The sequence below is a fragment of the Symphalangus syndactylus genome, chromosome 7 (genome assembly GCF_028878055.3).
Source record: "Symphalangus syndactylus isolate Jambi chromosome 7, NHGRI_mSymSyn1-v2.1_pri, whole genome shotgun sequence".
NCBI classification, from domain to species: Eukaryota; Metazoa; Chordata; class Mammalia; order Primates; family Hylobatidae; genus Symphalangus; species Symphalangus syndactylus.
This window is the reverse complement of record NC_072429.2, coordinates 140073162-140100821: the sequence shown is the minus strand read 5'-3', so window position 1 is coordinate 140100821 and position 27660 is coordinate 140073162. Positions and strand designations below refer to the sequence as shown.

The following is a 27660-nucleotide window of genomic DNA, read 5'->3' as shown; positions in this document are numbered from 1 at the left end:
TCAGACATATCCTCCCAACATAAACTGTGAGGAACCTCGATAAAAAAGGGGAAACGACTGTTTTCAGACGCTGGACGAGAGGCAGGCTCATGGCTAGTGCAGCTCCAGCACTGAAGGCATGGAGGGGGCTCACAGAGGCTGAGGCAGCTGGAAGCCTCAGGCAGGGCTCTGGAGAGGAGGGAAGGATACAGGGAGCTCCCGGAGCCTGCATCAGGGTCTCCCTAAGCCTTTGCTGAATACCCTGCTGCCCAGTCAAAGGGCAAAACCGCATCAAACCAAAGAACGAATGGGAAGCTGTAAGCAAAACAACTCTCCAAGCTCACAGGGCAGAGAGCCAGTCACGCTCCCAACAGCCAAGGCGGAGGGCCCTGGCTGACCCCCCAGCCATTCAGGAGACGCCCGGGGCAGGGCACATCACTTAGCAGATGGGCTAGGCTATAAACCAACCCTAGAGAAAGGCTGTTCTCGGCCCACCCCAAAGCTGTAAAAACAAACCTCAAAAGGATCAAGGGGCTCTTCAGGCAGCTTCAATTGCCTGCCAGGGCAAAGCCCCCAAGGTGATTATTTTTTTGTAATAGTCACAAACGGAAACAACCCAAATGCTCAGTAGCAGGTAGACAGAAGAACGAAGCGCACGCTGTCCCAACCACGGGACATTCCTAGCAAAAAAAGGAGCTGCCGCAAAAAAGGAGCTGCTGCTGAGACACACAATAGCCCAGCTTGGTCCGAGGCAGGAGGCTGAGGGAGACAGGCAGACAGCGCGCAGACCGCAGGACTGCACGGCGCGAGACTCTGAGATGGGCCAACCATCTACGGGGACGCACACAGGTTGCCAGGACCTGGGGAGGGATGGGGTAGACTGGGGCCATGGAAATGTTCTATGTCCAGGCTGAGGAAGTGGTGATACAGATATGTACATTTGTCAAAATCCATCAAACCACACACTTAAAATGGCCATATTTTAAATAAATTATACTTTTTTTTTTTTTGAGGTGGAGTCTTGCTTTGTTGCCCAGGCTGGAATGTAGTGACACCACCTTGGCTCACTGCAACCTCCACCCCCTGGGTTCAAGCAATTCTCCTGCCTTAGCCTCCTGAGTAGCTGGGAGTACAGGCGTGCACTACCACGCCCGGCTAATTTTTGTATTTTTAGTAGAGACAGGATTTCACCATGTTGGCCAGTCTGGTCTCGAACTCCTGACCTCAGGTGATCTGCCCACCTCGGCCTCCCAAAGTGCTGGGATTACAGGCATGAGCCACTGTGCCTGGCCATAAGTAAATTATACTCTTAAAAAGCTGATTTTTTTAAAAAAAGAGGGAGAGCCACATGATCAAAAGGAACCATGCTAAAACAAACTTTTTGGAAAAACTGATACACTTGAGAACACTTATTTTGAAAAGTATTTAAATACAGAAAAGTATAATGGATTGAACACACACAGGCACACCCAAATCCCATAGCTCTCACCTGCTTATAAAACCGATGGTCCCCTGGAGCCCTGGTTTTGAGAAATTCTTCACTATTAAAGACTCTGTGTTCATAATTTAAATGATTCTTTACATCCCTAACAAAGAGAAAGATAGTCTGAGTGCTAAAACATTCTTAAATACATGAAAAATATACCACTTTTAGTAGCAGAAAAATGGTTACAAGAGATACAAACTTTGAAAAAGCCATGTTCTTCAGAAAGATTCTTGATTACCAAAATGATACGATATGGATGTATTTTGTGGTCAAGCATAAATTTCCCCCAACTAGAATGAAACTCCATGAGGCAGTGTTTCTGTTCTCACCTTCCTCCAGCCCACTAGTTCCTTATGCAAATTAAGACACAAAAGTCAGTTGCGGTTCACACACATGAAACTGAGTTCAGGGTGGGGAGCCCAGAGGGGCAGCCAGACTCTCCAAGTGCTGACCAGCTAGGCCGCCAGCCTTCCCGGACAAGTCACTTCACCTCTGTGTTTGTTTGTTTGTTTGTTTGTTTAGACGGGGTCTCACTCTATGGCCCAGGCTGGAGTGCAGTGGCACAATCTTGGCTCACTGCAACCTCCGCCTCCCAGGTTCAAGTGATTCTTCTGCCTCAGCTGGGTAGCTGGGACTACAAGTACACACCACCATGCCTGGCTGATTTTTATGTTTTTAGTAGACATAGGGTTTCACCACGTTGGCCAGGCTGGTCTCAAACTCCTGACCTCAGGTGATACACCCACCTCAGCCACCCAAAGTGCTGGGATTACAGACGTGAGCCACCGCGCCCGGCCCACTTCACCTCTTTGTACCCAATTTCCTCAGATCATGTTACAAACTCATCGAGATTTTAGCACATGATCTCCTAGATCTAAAGTAATATACAAATAGAATGAATAACCTTACAGGGCACAGTCAGTACATAATGTGTTCAGTGTTTTCTTGGAGAGAATAAGTTATTTCATCTAGGGGAAATAAAGTTTTATCATATGTAATCATATTTTCTGCTTCTTTTTTTTAAAGAGCCAGGATCTTGCTATGTTGTCCAGGCTGGTCTCAAACTTCTAGGCTCAAGGGATCCTCCCGCCTCAGCTTCCCAAGTGGCTGGGACTATTTTGCTTTTCTGTCAACTCATTGAGCTTGTAAAATATTAAGAAATTAAAAAAAAATTGTTCATAAAATATTTCATCTTCAGAGAACAAAAGGAAAACAACATATTTAGGACCACATTAATTATGCCTCTTTGAGCAGAGATAATATCACATGTCTGTAATACACCATCCCATTTTTTCCTAATAAATTATTCGCTTTATGCAAACAAATACATCAAAAGAATAGGCCATTCAGGCTGGGCGCTATGGCTCACATCTGTAATCCCAGCACTTTGAGGGGCCGAGGCAGGAGGATCACCTGAGGTCAGGAGTTGGAGACTAGTCTGGCAAATATGGTGAAACCCCGTCTCTACTAAAAATACAAAAAATTAGTTAGGCGTGGTGGTGGCAGGCACCTGTAGTCCCAGCTACTTCAGAGGCCGAGGCAGGAGAATTGCTTGAACCTGGGAGGCGGCGGTTGCAGTGAGCCCAGATGGCGTCACTGCACTCCAGCCTGGGTGACAGAGTGAGACTCCGTCTCAAAAAAAAAAAAAGGCCATTCAAATTTCTGTTTTGAAATAATCACGCAGAGTACGATCAAGCCAGCAGGCTCTGTGCTAACCCCTCCCAAAGTGGAAGGCCCCTCAAGAACAGAGGAGGCCAGCATCGGGGGTGCCTCCTTCACTGCTGGACTCAGGGAGCAACCAGCAAGAAGGAGAGGAGGAACACCGCCAGAGAAAAGGAGAAAGGGTGGGAGAAGCCCAAAGGCTTTTGCATTAAAAGTACTTATCTATGAAGCTATCATTTTTGCCATACATTCCTTAAATGACTGCATATTCAGGCCAGAAATAGCAACTCAATACCTGTACTGTATCACACTGAAATAAACACACTTGACTTGTCCACTTAACCAATTCTAGCTCAAGTGCTGGGGAAGCAATAGCATGCAGGAGGTAGCTAATGCTGTAATTACTGGAATGAGGAGAAAGAAAACTTGCTAACAGGCATCTTGAGTGCCCCACCCGTCCTGTGGCTCTCCCATAGATGGTTTCATGATCTAGCTTATGAGTCACATCAAAATGGCCTGTCTGTCCCTCACTAGCCCCTGGATGCAGGCCTCTCGGGACAGAGCCCTCCATGGACTGAGCCAGAGCCTGGAGCCAGCACAGGCCAGAGTAACAGGTGCTCCCCACAGGTTTATCAGATTTGTGTCTTCCTAGAGGGCTGTCCCAAAACAGCCACCTGCAGGGGGTCACCAGGAGAGGGTGTTACGAAAGCACAGTCACCAGCAGGAGAGGGCGTTAGGACGGCACAGGCAAGGTCAGAATCAAAAGAACAAACTCCCCGTAACTGCTGATTGTTACAGTCACAAGAAAAGCTTTGGCAGGGGGCGGGGACCACTCATGTTTGCCAGGCAGATGGTACTAATGGCCTGCCCTCTGGGGCGGGGTGCACGAGCCGCATAGAATGGATGGCTCCTCATGGACACAGGGAACGTTCTCTCACGTACCTGAAGATGCTCACAAGCAGCTGCAGGGTGGTCTGCTGTATCTGGCAGTTGAGTTTCTGCTGCCAGGACCGCCGGTGGGCTCGGCCCTCCTTCAGGTCTGTGCTGGAGAGGAGGTGGGCGGCGTGCAGCTCGTGGTGGAGCTGGAGGCTCTGCACCCTAGAAGGAGGCAGATCGAAGCTGGCTCATCCCCAGCGCCACTGGCCACGGCCGCTTACCAGCACATAGCCCACCAGGTAAATGAACGCTTCACAGGCACAAATACCGATCAATAATTTGAGGGGCGGGTGGTCGTTAAAGTACATCACTGGGGCTGGGCGCGGTGGCTCACGCCTGTAATCCCAGCACTTTGGGAGGCCGAGGTGGGTGGATCACCTGAGGTCAGGGAATTCAAGACCAGCCTGGCCAGCGTGGTGAAACCCCTTCTCTACTAAAAATACAAAAATTAGCCAGGCATGGTGCTGGGCACCTGTAATCCCAGCTACTCAGGAGGCTGAGGCAGGAGAATTGCTTGAACCTGGGAGGCGGTGGTTGCAGTGAGCCGAGATAGTGCCACTGCACTCCAGCCTAGGCAACAGGAGCGAAACTCTGTCTAAAAAAAAAAAAATGTACATCACTGGAAGAGTGGATTCACCTCCACACATGGACTCACACGGGCCTCGACTTGGACTACGCACACTTCACCCAGGACAGCTCATTCGTGTCCTGCCACTGCACTTCCCCTTCTAGGGTACCTAAGGCCTCCAGGTGAGGCTGCCTCTTGATGGGTCACTCACGGCTGCCTAGAAGGAACAGTCACAGCTCCCCTATGGCTTCCCCTCTGTACTTCCTGCGCAGGCAGGATCAGATGCCCCTCTGTGCCCTGCAACAAACATCCTGGGTGTCACCACTCTTGGCCCACCAGGAGATGGCCAGAGGCTCACCCTAGAGGGCCTCACTCAGGGACAGGAACTCACAGATATCTGTCAACCCTGAGCCACCATGAGACTGGACCCCTGGCCTTCCCAACACCACTAAAGGCTGCATGTCTAGAGGGACATCAGAAAGATACAAAATAAACAGAACCAACGCATATCTGGTGACACATATTTCTTGAGCACCTACTGTGTGCCATACACTGATCTGTGTGCTAGGGATGGGTGGTGGACACAGGCCAAGCCCCTGCCTGCATGGCACTTCCACGTGAGTGGGAGGAAGTAGGAAAAAAGACAAATCAAGAAAACAGGAGATAACGGGGACATCAGGCAGAGACGCACATCAGAGCAATGGGCTAGAGAGACATGACAGTCAGACTGAGTGGGTGGAGAAGAGTTCTCCCAGGAGATGACCTGGAACCGGAGATGTGACAGGAAGACACAGACGGGGGACTTGATGGACCCAGTGCGGCCCAGCATGGTGGCGGGGGTGGGGGCCAGGTCAGCATGGCCGGCAGGAGCCAATCTTCTCTGGGATGGGAAGGGTGCATTGGTCACAGGCCCCTGCCACTGCCTGACCCTCCTGGAGGCAGGGACAGGAACAGGGAAGAACGGGATTCTGGGTGGAGTGACCCACCAGGGGACGGTGGCAGGCAGGCAGGCAGCGCCAGGGCCAGGACCAGGGTTCTCTCCAAACGTGCTGAGCAGCAGCTGCTGAGGGGCCAGCCCAGCCCTGGCTGACCAGACTCACGGGACTTGGGCAACTACCCCTGCCTAGAGGGGTCTCAAGAACTGCGATGTTTACCAGCACCAAACTGGCCTTCCAACTGAAAGAACACGCAGAATGCCAGGGAAAGAAATTTTGATGACTTTCCTCATGTAAAAAGGGCTATGATGCCACCTGCAGTGGCAGCTTCTCTTTCTGCATCTTCTGGTGCAGGGACAGTGGGGTCTGAAGGAGATGGCCGTCCCCTCCCCTGGAACCCTAGGCCTCCCTCACCCAAGCACACAGCCAGCATAGCCCCGAGCTGGGGACCCTGCCCCTGCTGCCCAGGGAGAGAGCGACTTCCATCAGACACGAAGACAGCAGTGCAGAGAGTGACCAAGAGCCAAGGGTGCTGGGGAAAGCTGGGCAAGGAGGGGGCTGCCCCGTCCGTCCCAGCCACATGCTCACGTGCAGAGAGATGCATATTGTACTCCAGAGCCCCTTGAGCAGAACCCCCCCAAACCGCAGCCCACAACCTGTATCATGAGCTCAGAGGCCTCTTATAGACAGGTCACCCATGGCACACGGATTAGCTCGTGTTTATAAAACAGTCTCCAAAAATGAGGCTGTGGGAGCCACGACATCCTGCATCCCCATTCTGGGGGATCTAGCCAAAGCGGGGTCCAGCCTCCGTACCGTGTGCGTTTCTATTCTGGAATTCTAACAAAAAGATGAGGACACAGGCAAAATCCTACCTTCCTGGGAATGCTCAGAGCTTCAACACAGTCTCACAAAGCTCAGTTCTATTACAGGATGTCACACTCTAAAAGTCAAGGAAGCAGCTGTGGCTTACCAGAAAGTAACTGAGATGATTGGGAAAGCACGTGTCTCCTTCAAAGTTCACGCAGAGGATAGTTGCCAACAGAACGGCTGCTCAGGTGCCCTTGGCTGGGGAGGAGAGCCCAGCGATTCCACAGCCCAAGCAAGCAGAAACAAGCCTTGCCTGTGCGAGCCCATCGCTTGGCTTTAAGGCCTTAGGGAATTTTTTTAAGATGCAAGAACAATAATAAAGGTAGTTCTCCGGCCGGGTATGGTGGCTCACACCTGTAATCTGAGCACTTTGGGAAGCCGAGGCAGGTGGATCACCTGAGGTCAGGAGTTCGAGACCAGCCTGGCCAACATGGTGAAACCCTGTCTCTACTGAAAATACAAAAATTAGTCGGGCATGGTGACAGGTGCTTGTAATTCCGGCTACTCGGGAGGCTGAGGCAGGAGAATCGCTTGAACCTGGAAGGCAGAGGTTGCAGTGAGCCAAGATCATGCCACTGCAGTCCAGCCTGGGCAACAGTGCGAGACTCCATCTCAAAAAAAAAAAAAAAGGAAAGAAAAAGAAAAAATAAAGTGCCAATACAGTGCCACAGTGCCACAGTGCCAGGAGTGAAAGAAATGGACAACTTCTAGCTCGGACAGAATGCATCACGCCCATCAGAACCCAGCAGACAAAGTCATGGGGCAGGGGCCATGGCTGTCCTGTCATTAGTACACAGGCACTGCCCAATTCCAGGTATACGACGTGTATGCAATACACATCTAGTGAATGAATGAATGAATGAATGGATAGGGAACTTCAAGGATCACAGGCACAGGATCCTGGGGCACAGCACAGAGGCTGGGTAGGTTTCCTGGGGGATGTGACTGTCTCTTGACTCAAAGTAACATTCAGACAAGATTGGAATAAAGACAAATCACTTTCATTTCAAAATATTCACGGCCGGGCGTGATGGCTCACGCCTGTAATCCCAGCACTTTGGGAAGCCAAGGTGGGCAGATCACTTGAGGTCAGGAGTTTAAGACCAGCCTGGCCAACATGGTGAAAACTGAAAATACAAAAATTAGCCAGGCATGGTCGTGGGTGCCTGTAATCCCAGCTACTTGGGAGGCTGAGGCAGGAGAATCGATTGAACCTGGGAGGCAGAGGTTGCAGTGAGCCGAGATTGCGCCACTGCACTCCAGCCTGAACAAGAGTGAGACTCCATCTCAAAAAAAAAAAAAAAATTCACAAATAATTTCCAAACTATAATATATAAAACATCTATCAATTATATAAAATTGGAAAAGATACTTGAAGTGGCCAATACAGAATCTGAAGAAAGACGGTCTGAAATTCATACTATTAATGTTTCCCATTACCTCTGAATAAACGTCTGGGCCGCCAGGAGGGGGACATCAGGAATGTCCACGTTATCGTCCGTGGACTTGGAGTAGGTGATGCTCCCATGATCAATATTTATCAGAACTAAACCGTCGGCTTCCTAGAAAACAAGGAGTCATCTGTAAAGATTGACAAAAGAATCTCGGAATTTGTACACCTCTTTGAAAACACATAAATATGTTTTGAGTTCACTAAGACAGTGTCATCATTAATTAAATGACCCTCTTTAAAATGCACACATAGGCCAGGTGCAGTGACTCATACCTGTAATCCCAGCACTTTGAGAGGTCAAAGCAGGCAGACTGCTTGAGCCCAGGAGTTTGAGACCAGCCTGAGCAACACAATGAGACCCTGTCTCTACAAAATATTTAAAAGAAATTAGCCGGGTGTGGTAGCGCATGCCTGTGATTCCAGCTACTCGGGAGGCTGAGGCAGGAGGATCCCTTGAGCCCAGGAGGTTGAGGCCACAGTGAGCCGAGATCACACCACTGCACTGAAGCCTGGGCAACAGAGCAAGACCCTGTCTCAAATAATAATAAAATAAAATAAATGCACACATAGCCTCATATTTTCTACACAAAAATCTAGTATATATCATGAGCTACGTTAATGGGCTAAATTTGATTAAATATGCCTTTCTCTTATTTTTCCTAATTGTGGTAAAATAAACATAAGCTGTATCAATGTAACCAATGTTAAGCGTGCAGCTCGACAGTGTAAGTGCATTCGAGTGGTTGTACAAGCATCTCCCCCAGCCATCCCCAGAATGTTTTCATCATCCCAAAACTGAAACTGTCACTATCCAGCACAGCTCCCAGCCTCCCCTCCACACGCCCACTAATCTGCTTTCTGTCTCCATGAATTTGACTCCTCTAGGGACCTCAAATGAGTAGATTCACGAACAGCATTTGTTCTTTTGGGACTGGCCTGTTTCACTCCACGTTGATGTCTGTGAGGCTCACTCATGTGTGGCATGTGTCAGAACATCCTTGCTTCTGCAGCCTGAATAGCCCGTTATTTGGAAAGATCACATTTTGCTTACCCATATGCCTTTCTCTTTCAGTGAAGATTCCAATACAGGCCGGGTGCAGTGGCTCATACCTGTAATCCCAACACTTTGGGAGACTGAGGCGGGTGGATCACCTGAGGTCAGGAGTTTGAGACCAGTCTGGCCAACATGGTGAAACCTCGTCTCTACTAAAAATACAAAAATTAGCCAGGCATGGTGGCATGTGCCTGCAATCCCAGCTACTCAGGAGGCTGAGGCAGGAGAATCGCTTGAACCCGGGAGGCGGAGGTTTCAGTGAGCTGAGATCGTGCCATTGCACTCCAGTCTGGGCAACAAGAGCGAAACTCCGTCTCAAAAAAAAAAAAAAAGAAAAAGAAAAAAAGATATTCCAATACATGTTGTTGACAAGGTTTCTCCTACCCTGTAACAAACACTGCATGTACTGCTTTTTGGGGGTCTTGGAGGGAGCATTCCAGAATTCCAGTGAGGGCACCACCAACCTCCAACATCGACTGTGTTGGCTCAGCTCCCCAGTCAGCTCCGCCCCTCCAAGCACCAGAGCATGGGCAGGGGCCTGGGCTAAGAGACCACACAGCCCTGGAATATTTGAGATATGCACATGATGACTTGGAGAGGCTCCTGTGACAGAGTACACAAACACTGAGTCCCGCGCCCGCGCCCTGCACTTCAACAGCCCCGGAATGCGATGCCAGGTTCCTGGGGAAGGCCCCGACTCCCCGGCTCTCATTCTGGGCCCCGCCCTTCAGAGTGCGGTTCAGGTGGCTACATGAAATATGCGCAAACACATTCTTGGCCTCAAAACCTTACAAGGCAAATACACAAAACGCTAAAGCAGCGAGGCACACAGCTGGTCCCGTGGACGTGTTAACGCCCAGCATCTTTGGGAGACACAAGTGTTTCGGGGGCACATAGGGTCACTGTCAGCTCCTTCCTGCAGATCCCACCGCCAGCCGCAAAACACAAAAACAAAACACCCAAACAAATCCAGAAGAGCAGCTGCCTCTCCTGAAATCTTTCCCAACAGGTGAGTGCCTCAAAGGTGTCCCCCACTGCTGACTGGAACTGCTAGGTTAACATGTGGAAAAAAGTTGTCCTCCTAAAACAGCCTGAAACACGATTTTGTTCCCCTAATGACTAAAAAAAGAAACAACTTTAAACTTCACAACACAGCTTATTTTCTCCTCGTCTGCGAGGCGGGATGGATGACGCTTTTCTGTTCCTTCCACAGAGGTCTGCCTGGCCTTTTCCTCAAGCGTGTTTTCCCCAGTGAGTCACTCGCCTTGGCAGGAACACACAAGCACTGTTCTCCCCCGCAGCGGGGACCCTGGCCAGGCCCAGCCAATGGGCCCTTCCCAGCACTTGTGGGGGAAGCATCTGGAGCCTGGGATTTGCTTTAAAATGCTCTGGGAAAAGCGGGGCTGGGGGTGACTGCGAAGCTGGCAACAGGCTAAAGACTACGAGGGGGGCATGACACATGCTGTGTTCTTCTATTTTTGTGCACACTTAGAAATTTTCAAAAGGGGGCAAAGCATGGTGGCTCACGCCTATAATCCCAGCACTTTGGGAGGCCGAAGTGGGCGGATCACTTGAGGCCAAGAATTTGAAACCAGCCTGGGCAACATGGTGAAACCCCATCACTACGAATAATACAAAAATTAGCCAGGTGTGGTGGCACATGCCTGTAAGTCCCAGCTACTCGGGAGGCTGAGACAGCAGAATCGCTTGAACCCGGGAGGCAGAGGTTGCTGTGAGCTGAGATCACACCATTGCACTCCAGCCTAGGCAACAGAGCGAGACTCTGTCTCAAAAAAAAAAAAAAAAAAAAGAAAGAAAGATATTCTTCAAAATGGAAAGTTAAATGTAAACCTACCCTGTACAAACCACCAATAACACAGGAAAAGATGCTCAACATCATTTGTCACCAGGGAAATGCACATCAAACCACAGTGAGATACCAGCTCCTCCTCACCGGGGTGGGGGGAGGGCTGCAATTAAAATGGCAGACAACAACCAGTGCTGGCGAGGACGTTAGGAGAAGCTAGAACCCTCGTACTGCTGGTAGGAGTGTAAAATGGCATGGCCACTTTGCGAAAACAGCTTAGCAGTTCCTCAAAGGGTTAAACAAAGAGCTGCCTTATGACTCAGCAATTCCACTCCTAGGGACACACCCGAGAGAAACGAAAGCACACATCCACACAAAAACTTGCACACAAGTGTTCAGAGCAGCCAAAAGGTGGAAACAACCCACATGGTCATCACTGAACAGTGCGATGAAGATTTTATCACGACGACCTCATTGTGAGTGGATGAACAAAATTCGGTCTATTTATACAATGAAACCCTAGTTAGCAATAAAAATAAAGTGCTGAGAGATGCTACCACGTGGAAAAGTCTCAAAACCATGATGCGAAGCGGAAGGAGCCAGATGGAAGGATAGCGCATGGAGCGACTCTGTTCCCACGAGAGGTCCAGAACCAGCAAACCCAGAGAAAAAGCGCATGAGTGTGGCTGTCAGGCCCTGGGGGCTGACTGCTAATCTGTGATGAAAATTTCCTTCTAAAATTGGACGGCAGATGATTGCACAACTCTATAAATATCCTAAAACCCACTGAATCATGCATTTTAATTGGGTAAACTTTGAGGTATGTAAATTGTATCTCAATAAAGCTATTTTTTAAAACCAAACCCAGTCCACCTCCTGGCATCGTCGCAATATTTAGCATAAATCCATCCGCTCACCGACTAAAAACATGCTGTGTCAGATCCACAGAGGGGTCACAACAGCACCACCTATGAGCACCTGCTGCAGGCCCAGTGCTGGCTACTGCCTCGCTCGGCCCTCACCGGGACAATGAGGTGGGCACACTCACTGTCCTTTCTCCACTAGGAGACTAAGGGGTCCCGGCTTCACCACAGGACAATGACACAGCAAGTGAACAGCCACTTCTCAGGGTACCCATGACCTCTCTGCGGCACACAGACCCCGCCTTCACTGCAGAGCACTTTCAGATGCATCTTCCCACGTGTCCCCGTGATGGACTCACAGGAATTTAGCTCACTTTGATTTATAAATCAAAGGTTCGCTACCTAACCTTGCTGACTTCTTTGAAGTGGTCAAGATGGCAGCCCATGAGGAAGGACGTGGGGGCCATGACGAAATCCAGCATCTGGTCCGACAGGATGGGCACGAAGGGGTGCTGCCACTGCAGCGGATACAGGTAGGCCATGAAGCACTCAGCGACCAGCGTCAGCAGAGCCCAGTCCGAGGAGAAGAAGACGATCCGCTGTTCCGTCAGGATGCATGTCAGGATCTGAGGGGAGAACCCACTGTACTGAGTACATGCTTAAAAAAAAAAAAATACAGACCGGGTCTCGCCGTGTTGCCCAGCCCAGGCTGGAGTGCAGTGGTGTGATCATAGCTCACTGCAGCCTTGAACTCCCGGGCTTAAGCAATCCTCCCACCTTGGCCTCCCAAGTAGATGGGACCACAGGAATGTGCCTCCACATCCAGCTCATTTTAAAATTTTTTGTAGAGACAAGGTCTCCCTATGTTGTTCAGGCTGGTCTCAAACTCCTAGCCTCAAGCAATCCTTCCACTTCGGCCTCCCAAAGTGCTGGGATTACAGGCATGAGCCACTGCACCCGGCCCATGTACACACTTCTGATTCAGTACAATACAGAGAAAACGCTCATAAACACACCACCCAACCAAACCAGATTGACTGCGGGCTCTTCCCTGGTCTCTCAGCTCCACCTGCCAAACAAAAGCCACCTGAGACTCCGCAAAGAGTGCCATTTGCAAATATCATGCACTGTAGGGAACGCTGGCTTTAAAAAATAATAATAAACATTTCAAGTATACCGGTCAGTATACTGTGGAATAAACTCACATCTTCATCATCCCTGATCGTTGCTCTGATGCCCCACTAAGCCAGGGAGCACAAGACGCGTTCGCCAGGGTGGGACTGCGTACCTGTAGCACCTTCTCAGGCCGGAAGCACAGCAAGGGCAGTTGAAGGTCCAGGTCCAGGATGGGGCTTTCGGGGTCTGCTCGGGCAGGAAACACAATCTGGAGCGGCATCATGTTAAATACCTAAGACAACCAGTTCCCATCATTAGTTCAGAGAGCTGCTCCGGGCAGAGGCTGACATGCACTACAGTCATGTAGTCATGATGCCCAGGGCATCAGAGTTAGAAAACGTTTCTGAAGACACAGGCTGCCATGTTAAATTCTGCAGAATAACCAAACAGTCTAGAGATATACAGAACTGCCGATAAAGATTCAAACATAAATTAAGTACTTAATGTCTTTTTCTAAGTAAGCCAAAATTCTTTAAGCTCTAATTAATCAGCAAACTACTCATTGTCTAGACAGAGATAAACTACAGAACAGATATTTGTCCCAATTAACACAAATTCTAAATCAAGCATGTTCAAATTATTCTTAGGTATTATATATTCTTTTTAGTTACTGTATGCTATGAACTCTGTTTTAATAGCTTTGACAATTTAATAGTCAAAGCTCCTTCAAGACATGTACATTTAAAATTTTAAGAAAGACATTTTTCTAAATGTATTACTTTGAAGTCACACTTCAGTTCAAATTCTGTATTCACAGAATGGCTACTGAGACATGGCTGGACCTGGCGGAGGAAATCCAGAGGAGAAGGTTCAGTTCCTTCACTGAGGGAGGGCTTCTGAGCCTGCCAGGAAATAGGCTGCAAACAGCAAGTTCCCGCCACCCGGGTGCTGGCACGTGGGAGGCCCTCAGGAAATGCTGGGTGCCCGGCTCGGCACCCGAAGCTCCAGGAAACGAGCGGAATGGATGGATCTAAGTGTAAGCAAAGCACAGGGAGACAGAGAGGAGAGACGTGGTCAGAGCAGACAGCTGAGACTCCATCAAGGGAGCGCCTGGGAGGGTGAGAAATCAAGAGAAGCGGGGAGCCGGTGGGGAGAAAACAGGTCACAAACAAGGTCTCCCATGGCCCTGCTTTCTCCCAGTCACCCAGGTCTGTATTCTAAGCATGCCTGCACACGAGAAACTGAAAACAAGAAAAGGTGGTAATTTCTTGGTGGTGGGGACACCAGCGTTGCTTCCTAACAAGATGCAGGTCCTTGAATAACGTCGTTTTGTTATAATGTTGATGAGAAAAAGGAATCACGTCCCAGCGGGGGGCACCTTCACATTCTCCTTGTGCCCGCGCCCGGCTAGGTTTTCTCCAGGCCCTCTGGTTTCCTGCCACATCCTGAAGCCTAACCGGCACATGTGGACAGGTCCCGGTGTGAGTAAGCATGGGAGAGCATGGGATTGGCCCTGCCATGGCACGGCATCCAGCCAGGGCTGCTTCCCACCTTGGCCCTAAGCTGCTGGGATGGGCTCCGTCCACCCTCCACGCCGAACTGTAATAAGCAGGTAAATGATGTTCTTCCTCATTTTAATTAATTGTTCTTAAATGTGTGTACAGCTCCCATTTACTTCAATGTTTAATATCAGAAGTGCTTTGGGTCTTTATTTAGAAGTTTGGTGATTTTTTATGACCAGTAGTATGCCATAGGAACTTAACTCTTGTCTATATCAATTAGTTTATGGTGAAATTGATTTTGTGACCCAGGGCTTAAAGTTGCAGCTTCTGAGAACCTGCCAGCCACGCTGAGGACCTACTGTGCTTGGGTCTCTTTGCTTTCTTGTTACCAATTTGTCTACAGAAGCAAGACATGTTAAAAATAAGGCAAATTCGGCCGGGTGTGGTGGCTCATGCCTATAATCCCAGCACTTTGGGAGGCTGAGGCAGGCGGATCACCTGAGGTCGGGAGTTCAAGACCAGCCTGATCAACATGGAGAAATCTTGTCTCTACTAAAAATACAAAATTAGCCAGGCACGGTAGTACATGCCTGTAATCCCAGCTACTCAGGAGGCTGAGGCAGGAGAATCGCTTGAACCCAGGAGGTAGAGGTTGTAGTGAGCCAAGATTGCGCCATTGCACTCCAGCTTGGGCAACAAGAGCGAAACTCCATCTCAAAAAAAAAAAAAAAAAAAAAGATTCATTTTTGTGAATAAAGTTCTTTTATGTAAAAGAAAAAAATCAAAGTGAAATTATCCAAGTTGTGGCACAGTATTTTTTTTTTTTTTTTTTTTTTTTTTGAGATGGAGTCTCATTCTGTCGCCCAGGCTGGAGTGCAGTGGCGCAATCTCGGCTCACTGCAAGCTCCGCCTCCCAGGTTCACGCCATTCTCCTGCCTCAGCCTCCTGAGTAGCTGGGACTACAGGCGCCCGCCACTACACCCGGCTAATTTTTGTATTGTTAGTAGAGACAGGGTTTCACCGTGTTAGCCAGGATGGTCTCGATCTCCTGACCTCGTGATCCGCCAGCCTCGGCCTCCCAAAGTGCTGGGATTACAGGCGTGAGCCACCGCGCCCAGCCGTGGCACAGTATTAATAATTGTCAAGTTTACATGAAACATTTTCAATATTTCAAAAAATAAATGTGTCGACCAGCTATCCAATTGAAGATTAAAAAAAAAAAAAAACAAATACAAATGCTAATCACTCCACCAGCCTTTGGTTGGTCTCAGGTGCACGCTAGAGATTTTCCAGCATATAATATTCATACTCTCTGAAGTAGGCTGTTATTTCACCACTCCATAGACGAAGAGACTGAGGAGAGAGATGTTTAAGGTAAACAGTTTCCAAATCTCAGCTTGATTTGAACCCCAGGAAAGAACAGGTGTCACATACAAAGCAACATAGAAAATGACTCAGGTACAGTACAAGAGAAGAATGTGTGTGTGTGTGTGTGTGTGTGTGTGTGTGTGTGATTTTGCACACCCAATTAAGCCCAAGATTTGCAAAGCAAGTAAAATCAGTCTCGCTGGCGGGCAAGAAAAGGCAAGTGAGCGCAGAGTGGGGCTGTTTCTAGTCTTTGCCCTGCTCTGGCTGTTGGTCCGTGCACCATCAGAGGAAGGGGGCTGAATGGGAACCAGGGCATCAAGGCACGGGGCACGGCTCTGTCCTCTACTCCCTGTGCCATGGGGCCCCCTCCCTCCTCCCTCCTTTCCACCAGCATAGACCAGAGATAACCTGGACCAGAAGTAATGAGGAACGCACACACATGCATTCAAAACACAAGACCCATCTCACTACTGCTCTCTACAACAGCCTCTAAGCTTGCAGTGGGTTCTAGAAAATACGGCTGGGTTGGCTCCTGCATCAGATGAGAACCTTGGCCTACACTGACCTCTTGGATTTATTCAAAACAATAAACATTCATATATGACATTCCCTAAAACAGATCACAAGCATTATACCAACTTAGAGCCAGTAGCTAATTAGACTTGGTATGGGAGAGCCGCACTGAGTCAAGCCCGATACAGACTGAGTCGCTCATTCAGACACACGCACGGGACGCAGATCAGCGGGCACTGACTGGCTAACACGGGAACCCGAGGCATCCCTGCACGCACTCGCCCATCACACAGCTCACTGCTGGGCAGCTCTGTGCGGGCCTGGCTGTGAGCCCAGGATATGCGGTGCTGGGTGTGGCCTCTACCTTCGTGCAGCTCAGAGTCTGATGGGGAGACGAACATTAAACAAAAACACATGCACAGAAGCCCTAATTACAAACTGTGCTGTGCCCTGTGGGATGAGAACTGGGTGCTATCGGAGAGACGGGGAGTGGGGGTCACTCAGAGAAGACGATCCGAAGACCTGACCACTGAGAGTGACCAGAGATGAGCCACAGCTGGCCACAAGAAAATGGAGGAAACAGTGTTTCTGGAAACAGCATGTGCAAGGGCCCTGTGGCAGCACCTTCAGGGGATGGACAGGAGTCCAGTGAGGCCGGAGAACAGCACGCCAGGGGGAATGGCGTAAAACAGAGCTGGACAGTGAGACAGGGTCCAGGCTGCAGGACTGAGGAAGGCAGACGGTGAGAAACTGTTGTGGGGCTTGGGGAAGAGAAGCAAAGCCCAATGTCCACATGTTAATAATCTCCGCAGCCACTGTGCAGAGGACAAATGGAAGGGTCAAGAATGAACCAAAGCAGACGGGCCAGTGGTCCCCAAGTCACGCAGCAGGGAGCAGCTGGTGACCCAGAATGAAGTGGCAGCAAGGAAATGGGCAAACTGGAAAAGAACGCTGAAGGTAGTCCGTCCAGGCTGAGTGATGGACGGAATGGGTGAGGGAAGAGCAGGCCAGCGGCAACCCTCAGTCACCTTCCTCACGGGTGCGTCGAGATGAAGGAGCCAAGAGTCATCAGGCCAGGAGACGCGGAGCAGCGCTGGGAGTGCTACGCGCGCATTCCTTATGTTCAAAGGCCGAGTGCAGCTCACTACTGCTGACCCTGAAACTGCTCTCAAGTCAGAGGTCTGGCTCTGTTCACGGCTCTCACAGGCCCTCAGTAAATACTTGCTGCGTTTACAGAACAAGAACATAAACTTGGATGATTTCACTGCACGTACTGTTGACAAGAAAATGCCAACTATCCACATAAAACACACGGCCAATAAACATGCCCCACAAAGGCTTCTGGGAGCAGAGCTGACGGAGACGGGCGGCCTGCTCCGTATCTGGACTGGAATGCACCAGCAGGATTTTCCACCCAGCAGACTGCTGGGGTTGGGGTAATGTTAAAAACGCACATTTAAAGTTCACAATCATGTGTCTTCTGATAAGAGAAACTTATTTTTTCCATTGTCAGTAAAGAAAAATTTAGAAGATCAAGATTAATAAGTAAAATCTTTCAGAGGACCAGCACAATGAAACTGAATCGACATTTACTAAACATTTTGAGACGTTTGACAGGTGTCTATTAAAGGAAAAAATAAAAAGCAGCATCCTAAGTATGGTTAAAATCTGTTTGGAACATGCTGAGTCAAACGGGTTTCTTCACATAGTTGAGCAACCTGACATGTTTCTCAATAAACAAAAGGGGAAGGCAGCCAGCCACATCTCCAGCTTCACTTAACCCCAAACCCTGTGTCTTGAAATCGCCAATAACATCTCTCAGAAAAAAAACCAGCCTGGGAAATGTTTGCCTGTTCATTAAATAACACAGCGCTACATGTAAAAGTAACAAAAAATGTAAAACCAGTTACTTCTCATTAATCACACTATACAAGAGAAAACACTAACAATGAAATACAATATCCAGGGCGGGTGCGGTGCCTCACACTGTAATCCCAGCACTTTGGGAGGCTGAGGCAGGCGGATCGTGAGGTCAGGAGATGGAGACCATCCTGGCTAACAAGGTGAAACCCTGACTCTACTAAAAATACAAAAAATTAGCCGGGAGTGGTGGCATGCACCTGTAATCCCAGCTACTCTAGAGGCTGAGGCAAGAGAATGTCTTGAACCCAGGAGGCGGAGCTTGCAGTGAGCCGAGATCATGTCACCGCACTCCAGCCTGGGCAACAGAGCAAGACTCCGCCTCAAAAAAAAAAAAAAATATATATATATATATATATATATACACATATATATATATAAAATATTCAATATTAAAGACAAATAAACAAATGAAAAAATCTGTAATTTGAATAAATTCTTCTACAAAAGGATTCATGTTTCCATGTATTATCTGCATAGGGAGCTATGAACTGACGTGCTAACCACTGAAGTGCCACAACATATTACTAGCTCTGTTTATCACAGGCCACTCTGCAAAACTCAAGTCTAAATATTTAACTTTTCACCTTTGAAAGAGTATATAAAATGTTCCCATAAGGACCTTGAGAAACATAATTCAAGCACAGTGTTAATGGAAAAATCAAACTCTATAAAATATTTTAAAGGGGTTTATTCTGAGTGACGATGGCTTAGGGAACAGTCTAAAGAGTGGTCCCCAGACGGCCGGGTTACAGTTTGGTTTTATGCATTTTACAGAGACAGGAATGACAAGCAAAGACATACATCAGTCCATGGAAGGTTGAGGTTGGTTTGGCCCAAAAAGGTGGGGCATCTCAAAGAGGAAGGAGGGTATAAGTCATAGGTGGGTTTTAGGGATTCTTGACTTGGCAATTGGTTGAGAAAGATGAGCTACTGCCTAAAGATCTGAAGTCAGTGGGAAAGAAGGCCTGAGTCAAGATAAGGGGGTGTGGGGCCAAGGCCCTCATTACATAAATGAAGCCTCACAGGTGGCAGCCAGGAGAGAAGAGATGGTGAATGTCTCTTTTCACACTTTAAAGGTGTCAGGCTCTCAGTTCATCTCTCCTAGATCTGGGAAAGGCCTAGGAAGGCAGGCCTGGGTGCATGAATAGTTTCTCTACAGATGCAAATTTCCCCCACAAAAGACAGTTTTGCAGTGCCATTTCAAAATCTGTCAAAGAAACATATTTTGCAGTAAAATACTTTGATCTTCTTCAGGGTCTGCTATCTGTCATGGATGCTATACCAGAGTCAGGTTGGAAAGTAAGCTACATTATACCTGTTTAAGGAGCTCTTATGGTTGGTAGGGAGTGACTTAACCCTTGCTTTGTGTGACCTTAGGTTTTGTTCATAATTTGGAATCTTATGGCCACAGAGAGTCTGTTCTGTTGGTCTTAGGATCTCCATTTTAACCTAATGCTGGTCAGCTGTGCCTAAACTCCAAAAGGGAGTGGGCATAACAAGGCGTGTCTGATCTTCCTTCCTGTCATGGCCGGGAATTTCATTTTTAAGGTTTTTCTAGGGTGCTGTTGGCCAACAGGGAACCTGTTCAGTCAGTAGGGGGGCTTAGGATTTTAGTTTTAGTTTACAACCCTATACACAAACACCCCATACACTCATGCAAGAGGGATTGGGTATAACCAGGCGTGTCTGACCTCCCTTCCATTCTGGCCATTCTGTTTTCTGGGTTTCTCTGGGGGCCCCTTGGCCTAAAGGGGGTTCAGTCAGTCAGCTGTGGGGAGGCGGGGGGTTAGGATTTTATTTTAGATTTCCAACAGCTAGAACTTCAGAAATAGTTGTGAGCATTTACATTATCTTCAACATCTTACTTTTACTATTTGCAAAGAAAAGACAATATAATTTCAGATATACTTTACCAAATGGAGTGGTCCAGGTGGCGGGCTGGGTATTAAAGACAGCTTCGCTGCGAAATCTTTTATACGATTGTCCACTTCAAAATATTTACAGAGGTTTAGATGAGCCAATAAACTGAAATTCAAAACACAAAACTCAAGCCGCAAAATAAAGATGAGAACCCAGTTGTCATCCTTAGCGTTTCTAATCACACTGGAATCTCCCCAGGGTCTGCAGCAGCAGCTCCAGCGCCTTTCACCAAAAGCAGAGTCACCAAGCTGCTGGACGACAGCAGAGTGGCCCCAGGTTGGCAGTAGCATCTGACAGGTGGTACAAAGGGAGGTTTATTTTCGAAGGGGAAAGCTTGGTCATGCTCTGTTTCCTCATCTGGGTGCCAGTTACATGTGTGTGTTCAATTTGTGGAAAATCACTGGAATTTGTGCGTTTTTCTGTATGTGTATTTTACCTCAGTAAGGAATAAAAGAACAAACACCTAGAAGGAGAGTGCTTGAGCAAGTCTGTTTCCAAAATGGACTCTGACTTTTATTTTTTTTTATTTTTTTTATTTTTATTTATTTTTATTTTTTTTTATTTTTTTTGAGACGGAGTCTCGCTTTGTCGCCCAGGCTGGAGTGCAGTGGCTCAATCTCGGCTCACTGCAAGCTCCGCCTCCCGGGTTCACGCCATTCTCCTGCCTCAGCCTCTCCGAGTAGCTGGGACTACAGACGCCCGCCACCACGCCCGGCTAATTTTTTTGTATGGACTCTGACTTTTAAAGTACTGTATACAATTTAAAACTATAAGAGGGGTGGGTGCGGTGGCTCACACTGGTATTCCCAGCACCTTGGGAGTCCGAGGCGGGAGAATCACTTGCGGCCAGGAGTTCAAGACCAGCCTGCACAAAATAGTGAGACCCCCGTCTCTACAAAAAATTTAAAAATTATCCTGGTGTGGTGGTGTGCGCCTGTAGTCCCAGCTCCCTGGGAGATGGAGCTGGGAGGATCACTTGAGGCCGGGAGTTTGAGGATGCAGTGAGCTATGATAGCGGCACTGCACTGCAGCCTCAGTGACAGTGAGACCTTGTCTCCCAAAAAAATTTGTAAATGAAAATTAAAATACCTAATGTAAATGACAAGTTAATGGGTGCAGCACACCAACATGGCACATGTATACATATGTAACAAACCTGCGCGTTGTGCACATGCACCCTAGAACTTAAAGTATAATTTAAAAAAAAGAAAATTAAAAAAACAACTACCCATGCTCTGATTCCCAAAACACAACTAAATATATTCTTGCTCATTTTTTGACCATGTGGAGACATATTTTGCATATTATCACGCTAACAGAACCGATTTTTTTTAAACTACAAATTCGTGTTGTCATACTGCAATTTGAATTTCTGTCATTTGCCTCTTTTAGCTGTATTCTGTTTCTGTATTTCGCCCCTTCTAGTTCTGATCACACAGCAACGGGCAATGAAAAAGAAAGAAGCATGAAAATGAGCACATTTTCAAGTTAAATATGTGTTTGCATTAATGTCTAGCAGGAGGATATCTGCTGCCAATCACACTATGAAAGATCAATTGCTGAATAAACACACATAACGTCGACCAGGAGGCAGAGAAAACACCTCCTTTCTTCCTGTCTTCCAAGGGCATCTGTCTGGCGACCGCCCATTCATTTCAGCTAACAAAAGGTGGAAATAACCATCTACATTTTACAGAAGAGGAAACTAGAGATTAGTGAAAATGCTGTTCACCTTCAAGTAATGAAGATCATCAGTTAGTAAATAAAAGGGGACCATGTCCAGGCTTTTCATTCTGTCACTTCCTGGGCGCTGGTGACAGACATTCAACAAACATGCGTATGCTCAATTCACCTGCTCATTGGCTACGACCAAGTCACCTCTCTGTTCTCAAAGATATTTTATGTCTATGGCAATAAAGTGTAGGCTAGACCCAAACTATGTCCAAAAGCCAGTTATATTTTAACAAGTAAACCACTAAAGTGCTGGGATTTGAATTACGAGTCATTGATTTGAACAGTAAGGTTCCTGCTCACTCTCCACAGGGCCCGTCCCTCTGGTCAAGGCAGAAGGTCTCAAATGACTGTGCTTCGCAAGAAGCAAGAACAGCACCAATTCAGCGATTTTCCATGGCTCATTCTCCAGCACGATGACACAAAAGGGAACTGTTGTTAACTGCTTTCTCCTCGGCCTTTAATCAAACAAGTACAAATTCTCAGACTGTAACTTTATGAGACTCAAAAGAAACGGCTCCGTGCACAAGTGCCCACTGGGACTGACCATGTCTGAACTTGGGCTACAGCCCCCGATGTCACAAAAGCATCCTTTGATAACGAGAGCCCACTGGGTTCTACACGATGTCTTTCTGATTTTTCAAAAGTTCTTTAAGTCCTCAGCCTTTCTACTCACTATCAGCAGGGAGACAGTTGCAGATTCTACAAAACAAGATGACGGGGTCTTGCTCTGTCACCTAGGCTGGAGTGTGGTGGTGCAATCACAGCTCCTGCAGCCTTGAACTCCTAGGCTCAAGCCATCCTCCTGCCTCAGCCTCCCCAGTAGCTGGGGCTACAGGCACACACCACCATGCCCAACTGGTTTTTAAATTGTTTTTTAGAGACAGGGTGTTGCTATGTTTCCCAGGCTTGTCTCAAAGCCCTGGGCTCAAGCAGTCCTCCCATCTTAGCCTCCCAATATGCTGGGATTACAGATGTGAGCCACCACACCCAGCCAAGGTCATCTTTAAAATGTCAATAAAACTCATCGGAACAAACAGCAGCCTCCTAATATTCTCAGCTAGGAAAAGAGTTTTCCTACTACATGCCTTTTTGTGAAAAACTAAACAAAATGAAAATCCTGCACATCAACCTTACTTCCAAAAGTGTGGCTTTATCCCTTCCCTACCACGCCATTACCGTATGTTACCAGTCACTGAGACGAGCGCCTGCTGCCACACCCCCCTGCCCACTGCCCCCAGCCTTAAGCAACAGCCTAAGAGGCACAGAGTACTGCCCCTCCTACCGCCCCCAGTGCCCGGTCCCCCAGCTCACCAGGAGAGGAACAGAGAGCTGCCCCCCCACCACCCTCCAGCCCCCTGGTCCCTTAGCTCACTCGGAGAGGCAGAGAGCTGTCCCCCATCACCCCTGGCCCCCAGTGCCCCAGCTCACCAGGAGAGGCAGTCCTTGAGGGAGTTGTAATAGGGGAACCTGGAGACCACGCACACCGCGAAGGGCACGAAGAGGCCAAAACGGGACGACTCCCAGTGCGTTTTGTCATTGTAGAAACAGTACTCATCCTACATGAAAAGCAACAGCAACATGGTCACCTCCCCACCTTGGCAATTCCAGTATCTGTTTCCAACTGGGTCACATTTCAGCACAGAGCAACCTGAGAGTCCACCATCCCCACCCCTGCAAAGCGTCCAAGCCAGCACCGGCCCTCCGGTCAAAGTCTATGGGGTCCCTATTTGGTGCTTGCACCATTTGAGGTGCTAAGGCTACAAAGAGAGCAAGATGCATTCCTGCCCCAGAGAAGCTGACAGCCTTGAGATAAGAAGGAACACACGATTAGAACACAGTAAGACCCAAGACACACAAAGAACTCTGCTTTACAAGGGGAGAAAATGCCGGAGCCACGTACAGGAAGCGGCACCCGCACGTGCCCAGGACAGAGCAGGAGAGGCCTCAGCCTGTGTGGGAGCCACAGCCGCAGGGTTCTAGAAGACCCAGCACACTGTGGAACTTACAAGTGGCAAAGTATTTGGGGCTCACCAACTGGGCCCTGGGGAAGTGTTGTCAGTTTGGGGTTTTTTGTAGGGATGGAAGGGCATGATGATAGCTTCAGTGTGAGAACTTGCTGAATTTAGGGTACTTATAAGATATCCAGGTAAAGGGAGATATCAGGAAACAGCTACATCATTTGTCTATCTAGCAAAATTTAATAAATACCCACTTTTCTAGGGTCAGTATACTCAAGTTCCAACCCTGCCTGCTGTGTCATCGCAGGCAGGTCTTTTAACCTCCCTCTGCCACCATTTCCTCATCTGTCATTTCCCAACCTCATTCGTTGTGGTTAGGATTAAATGAATGACTACGCAAAGTGCTTACGTCATGCCTGGGGCTGAGCTGCTCACACGCATGCGTGGCTGCGGCTGCTATTGTTACCGTAGCCCGGGAGGAGCTGGAGCTACCCAGACACAATATGGTTCCCACCCTCAAGTCACGTAGTGTCGGTGGAAAGGCAGAGGAGAGTGTATGAGAGGGGCTGGGGCTGTGTTATCAACAGAACGATAGTTGGGGGCTGGGCATGTAGCTCACACCTGTCATCCCAACACTTTTGGAGGCTGAGGCAGGATTCTAGTAGTTTAAGATCAGCATGGGCAACATAGCAAGACCTCATCTCTACCAAAAATAAGAAAAATTAGCTGGGCATGGTGGTGCACACCTGTGGTCCCAGCTACTCAGGAGGCTGAGCTGAGAGAATCACTTGAGCTAGCCCTGGAGTTCAAGGCTGCAGTGAGCCATGATCACACCGCTGCACTAAAGCCTGGGCGACACAGCGAGACTGTCTCAAAAAAAAAAAAGAAAAAACGATAGATACAGCGGTCATCCAGATACACGGTGAAGAGGGAGAGATGAGTGCTGTGGGGCCCGGGGACGCCCCGAAACTACACAGCTGCTGGAAGGGCAGAAGCGGGGCCAGGCCTGCCCACACCAGGCCAGCACAGTGGGAACAGTGGCATCTGCTGTACTCATGCAAACCAGAGGGACTGCTCCTTTTTTTAACATGTATTATATTTAATGATAATGAAAATAACATGTGCATTGCTCCTGGTAAGTGTTATTTCACAAGCAAACTCCCAAGGTGCTTTTCTGAAAGATCCAACATTGTGGATCCTTTCTCAACTGGAACACTGGCTATGTGGAGGGGCAGGATTCTCCACCTTCCTCTCATCCCTCCATTAACATAACCCCGGAAGAAAGGTCGGGCGCTGCTAGCAGCCAGGTCACAGAGGCGGACGTTGGACCCCTGCATGCACTGCCCGAGATCTGACCTTGGTTTGGCTCTTGGCACACCGTGAAAATGACCTCTCCCAGAAACATAAGATTATGCATTCAGAGCATTAAGTAGTACGTTTTGCTCCTGCATATTCATTAAGAACATCGAGCCTGTCTGTGCTGCCCCATGAGCTTACAGGGACAGAATCCATGTGATTGTACCTCACGCCTCCCAACACTCAATGTCACATGTGTAAGCACGCTTCTACCAACAAAGAAAACAAGTGCCCCGGGCTCCGAGGGAATCCAGGCCAGCCACTTCTCTCGACTGCATGGAACTCACAGACTTCCCTTCATGGCACCAGGGCACCTAAACTAAGGCTCTGGCTCACTTTTGGCTTCGGGAAACCCTCTGGACATGTGCAACTGGTCACCCTACACCTTTGGATACATCATTTCCCCTACAAGTTCCCCAGAGGCCGGCTGATTCACACACACGGCGCCCTACCCAGAAAACACTCCCAATATGTGTGGCAGATGTAATGTGCTGTAAAGTCTAAATGCCAGTCACTCACACCAAAGACAAAAGGTGGAAACAACCCACAGGTCCACTGACGGATACATGGAGAAATAAAATGTGGTCCATCCAAACGATGGAATGTCACTCAGCCATAAAAGTCCACGGGGCACTGACACATGCACCCATGCACATGAACATCAAAACATGCTGAGGGAAAGAAGCCAGACAAGCAGGCCACGTGCTGTATGAGTCCACTTACACGAAGTGTCCAGAATAGATACATCCAGAGACAGAAAGGGGATTAGCCGCCCGGCACAGCACTCACACCTGTAATCCCAGCACTTTGGGAGGCCGAGGTGGGTGGATCACCTGAGGTCAGGAGTTCGAAACCAGCCTGGCCAACATGGTGAAACTCCGTCTCTACTAAAAACACAAAAATCAGCTGGGCATGGTGGTGGGCACCTGTAATCCCAGCTACTCGGGAGGCTGAGGCAGGAGAACCACTTGAACCCAGGAGGCAGAGGTTGCAGTGAGCCAAGATGGTGCCACTGCACTCCAGCCTGGGCAACTGAGCAAGACTACATCTCAAAAAAAAAAAGCAAGCAGATTAGCCATCGCCAGGCAGGAAGGAGAAGCGGGACTGAAGGCTTAATGGTATGGGGTTTTCAGGGATGATGAAAACGTTTTGGACCTACACATTGGTGGTGGTTGCACAATGCTGTGAATGTACTTAATGTTATGGAACTGCACACTTTAAAATGGTTAGAATGGTGAATGTTGTGTTATGTGTATTTCACCATAATAAAAAATCTAAACCCAATTTCAGAGGGGAGTAACGGGAACCACCTACACGCAGGGGCCGGTAGTACTGGGCCACCACGCCGTAGGTCCTATTCCCGCAGACGTCGGTCAGCACCAGGAAGTGGACGCAATCCTCCTGGGGTTCAGTGGCCACGCACACACCCCCTGCAGGCAGAAAGAGACAGAGAAGAATCCTGTTCTTGCCATGTGGCCTGGGTTACCCACGAGCTGATTTCTTTACAGTGTTCAGGACACACCACATCTCTCCAGTTATCAGTGGTGGCACCTTCATGTCCAAGGCAAGTTCATTCTTCCGATCACGCCTCCGGCCGTCTATCCTCCCTGAGTCCCTCCCCGAGTCCCTCCGCACGCAGCAATCTCTTTACAAGCTCTCAAGCACCTGCTAGCCAGTGGCAGTGCTTGCTGGGCATGGCCGCCCATCTGGCGCCTGTCCCAGCTTTATAATCCCTGTGATCAGGAAATAGCACCAAGTTCTGAGGTGGGTGCTTATGCTAGGTGCTTCGTCTGAGTTTCCTACCTCGGCCATTTTAACATTCCTGAAGACCACCGGAAAAATAACACCCCAAAACACAAGCTCACCTCTTAACTGGAACTGGTGAGCCTGGGGACTAAGTGCAGGCCTGTGCTTCTTGCCCCAGTGAAACGGAAAACGGGAGGTGGGAGGGGGAGGCTCAGGCACGCTGCAGGTGGAACCGCTGCAGATGAACTGGGTGTATTTTTAACCCATCTGCCAACCACTGCAAGACTTCATTTTAAGTCAAAGGGGAAAAGCCCTGAACGCACCAGGAACAAATGGTTTTACCCGGCAGTCCACACAGCCTCCCTTCCAGGACTCAATTCTCCAAAACTCTGGGACTGCACTCAATGATTTACATTTCCTTCAGCTTTAAAATCCCCAAGGTAGGTCGAGCACAGTGGCTCACGCCTGTAATCCCAGCACTTTGGGAGGCCAAGGCAGGTGGATCACTTGAGGCCAAGAGTTCAAGACCAGCCTGACCAACATGGTGAAACCCCATTTCTACTAAAGACACAAAAGTTAGCTGGGCGTAGTGGTTGGTACCTGTAATCCCAGCTACTTGAGAGGCTGATGCAGAAGAATCACTTGAACCCAGGAGGCGGAGGATGAAGTGAGAGGAGATCGTGCCACTGAACTCCAGCCTGAGCGACAGAGTGACACTCCGTCTCAAAAAAATAAATAAAGAAATAAAAATAAAAAATAAAAAAATCCCCAAGATTAGGAAAACTACATCCCACAAGAGGAGGCAGTGAGGGGTCCCTGGCTCTGCTGCTCGTGCCACTTCCCTCTGCCTGTGGGTTTCTGGGAAGAGACCACTCTGGGCGGCCGGCAGCAGGAGGCTCCCAGTGGTGCCC

General features: G+C 48.7%; 1 protein-coding gene across 15 annotated transcripts in view; it reads right to left on the bottom strand.

Annotated features, from left to right (window-relative positions):
* Nucleotides 1–27660, bottom strand: part of DENND3 (DENN domain containing 3) — a 66239-nt gene that overhangs the window by 30207 nt on the left and 8372 nt on the right. For 5 of the 15 annotated variants that reach the window (XM_055287400.2, XM_055287399.2, XM_055287404.2 and 2 more), the window contains 8 exons: nt 26318–26433; nt 23118–23245; nt 19949–20060; nt 12902–13021; nt 12021–12239; nt 7877–7998; nt 4070–4225; nt 1469–1565 (listed from right to left, as the gene is read on the bottom strand). In XM_055287400.2, coding sequence (XP_055143375.1) covers nt 1469–1565; nt 4070–4225; nt 7877–7998; nt 12021–12239; nt 12902–13021; nt 19949–20060; nt 23118–23245; nt 26318–26433 — 1070 coding nt within the window. The other 10 variants (XM_063643583.1, XM_055287403.2, XM_063643582.1 and 7 more) reach the window with 5 other exon arrangements.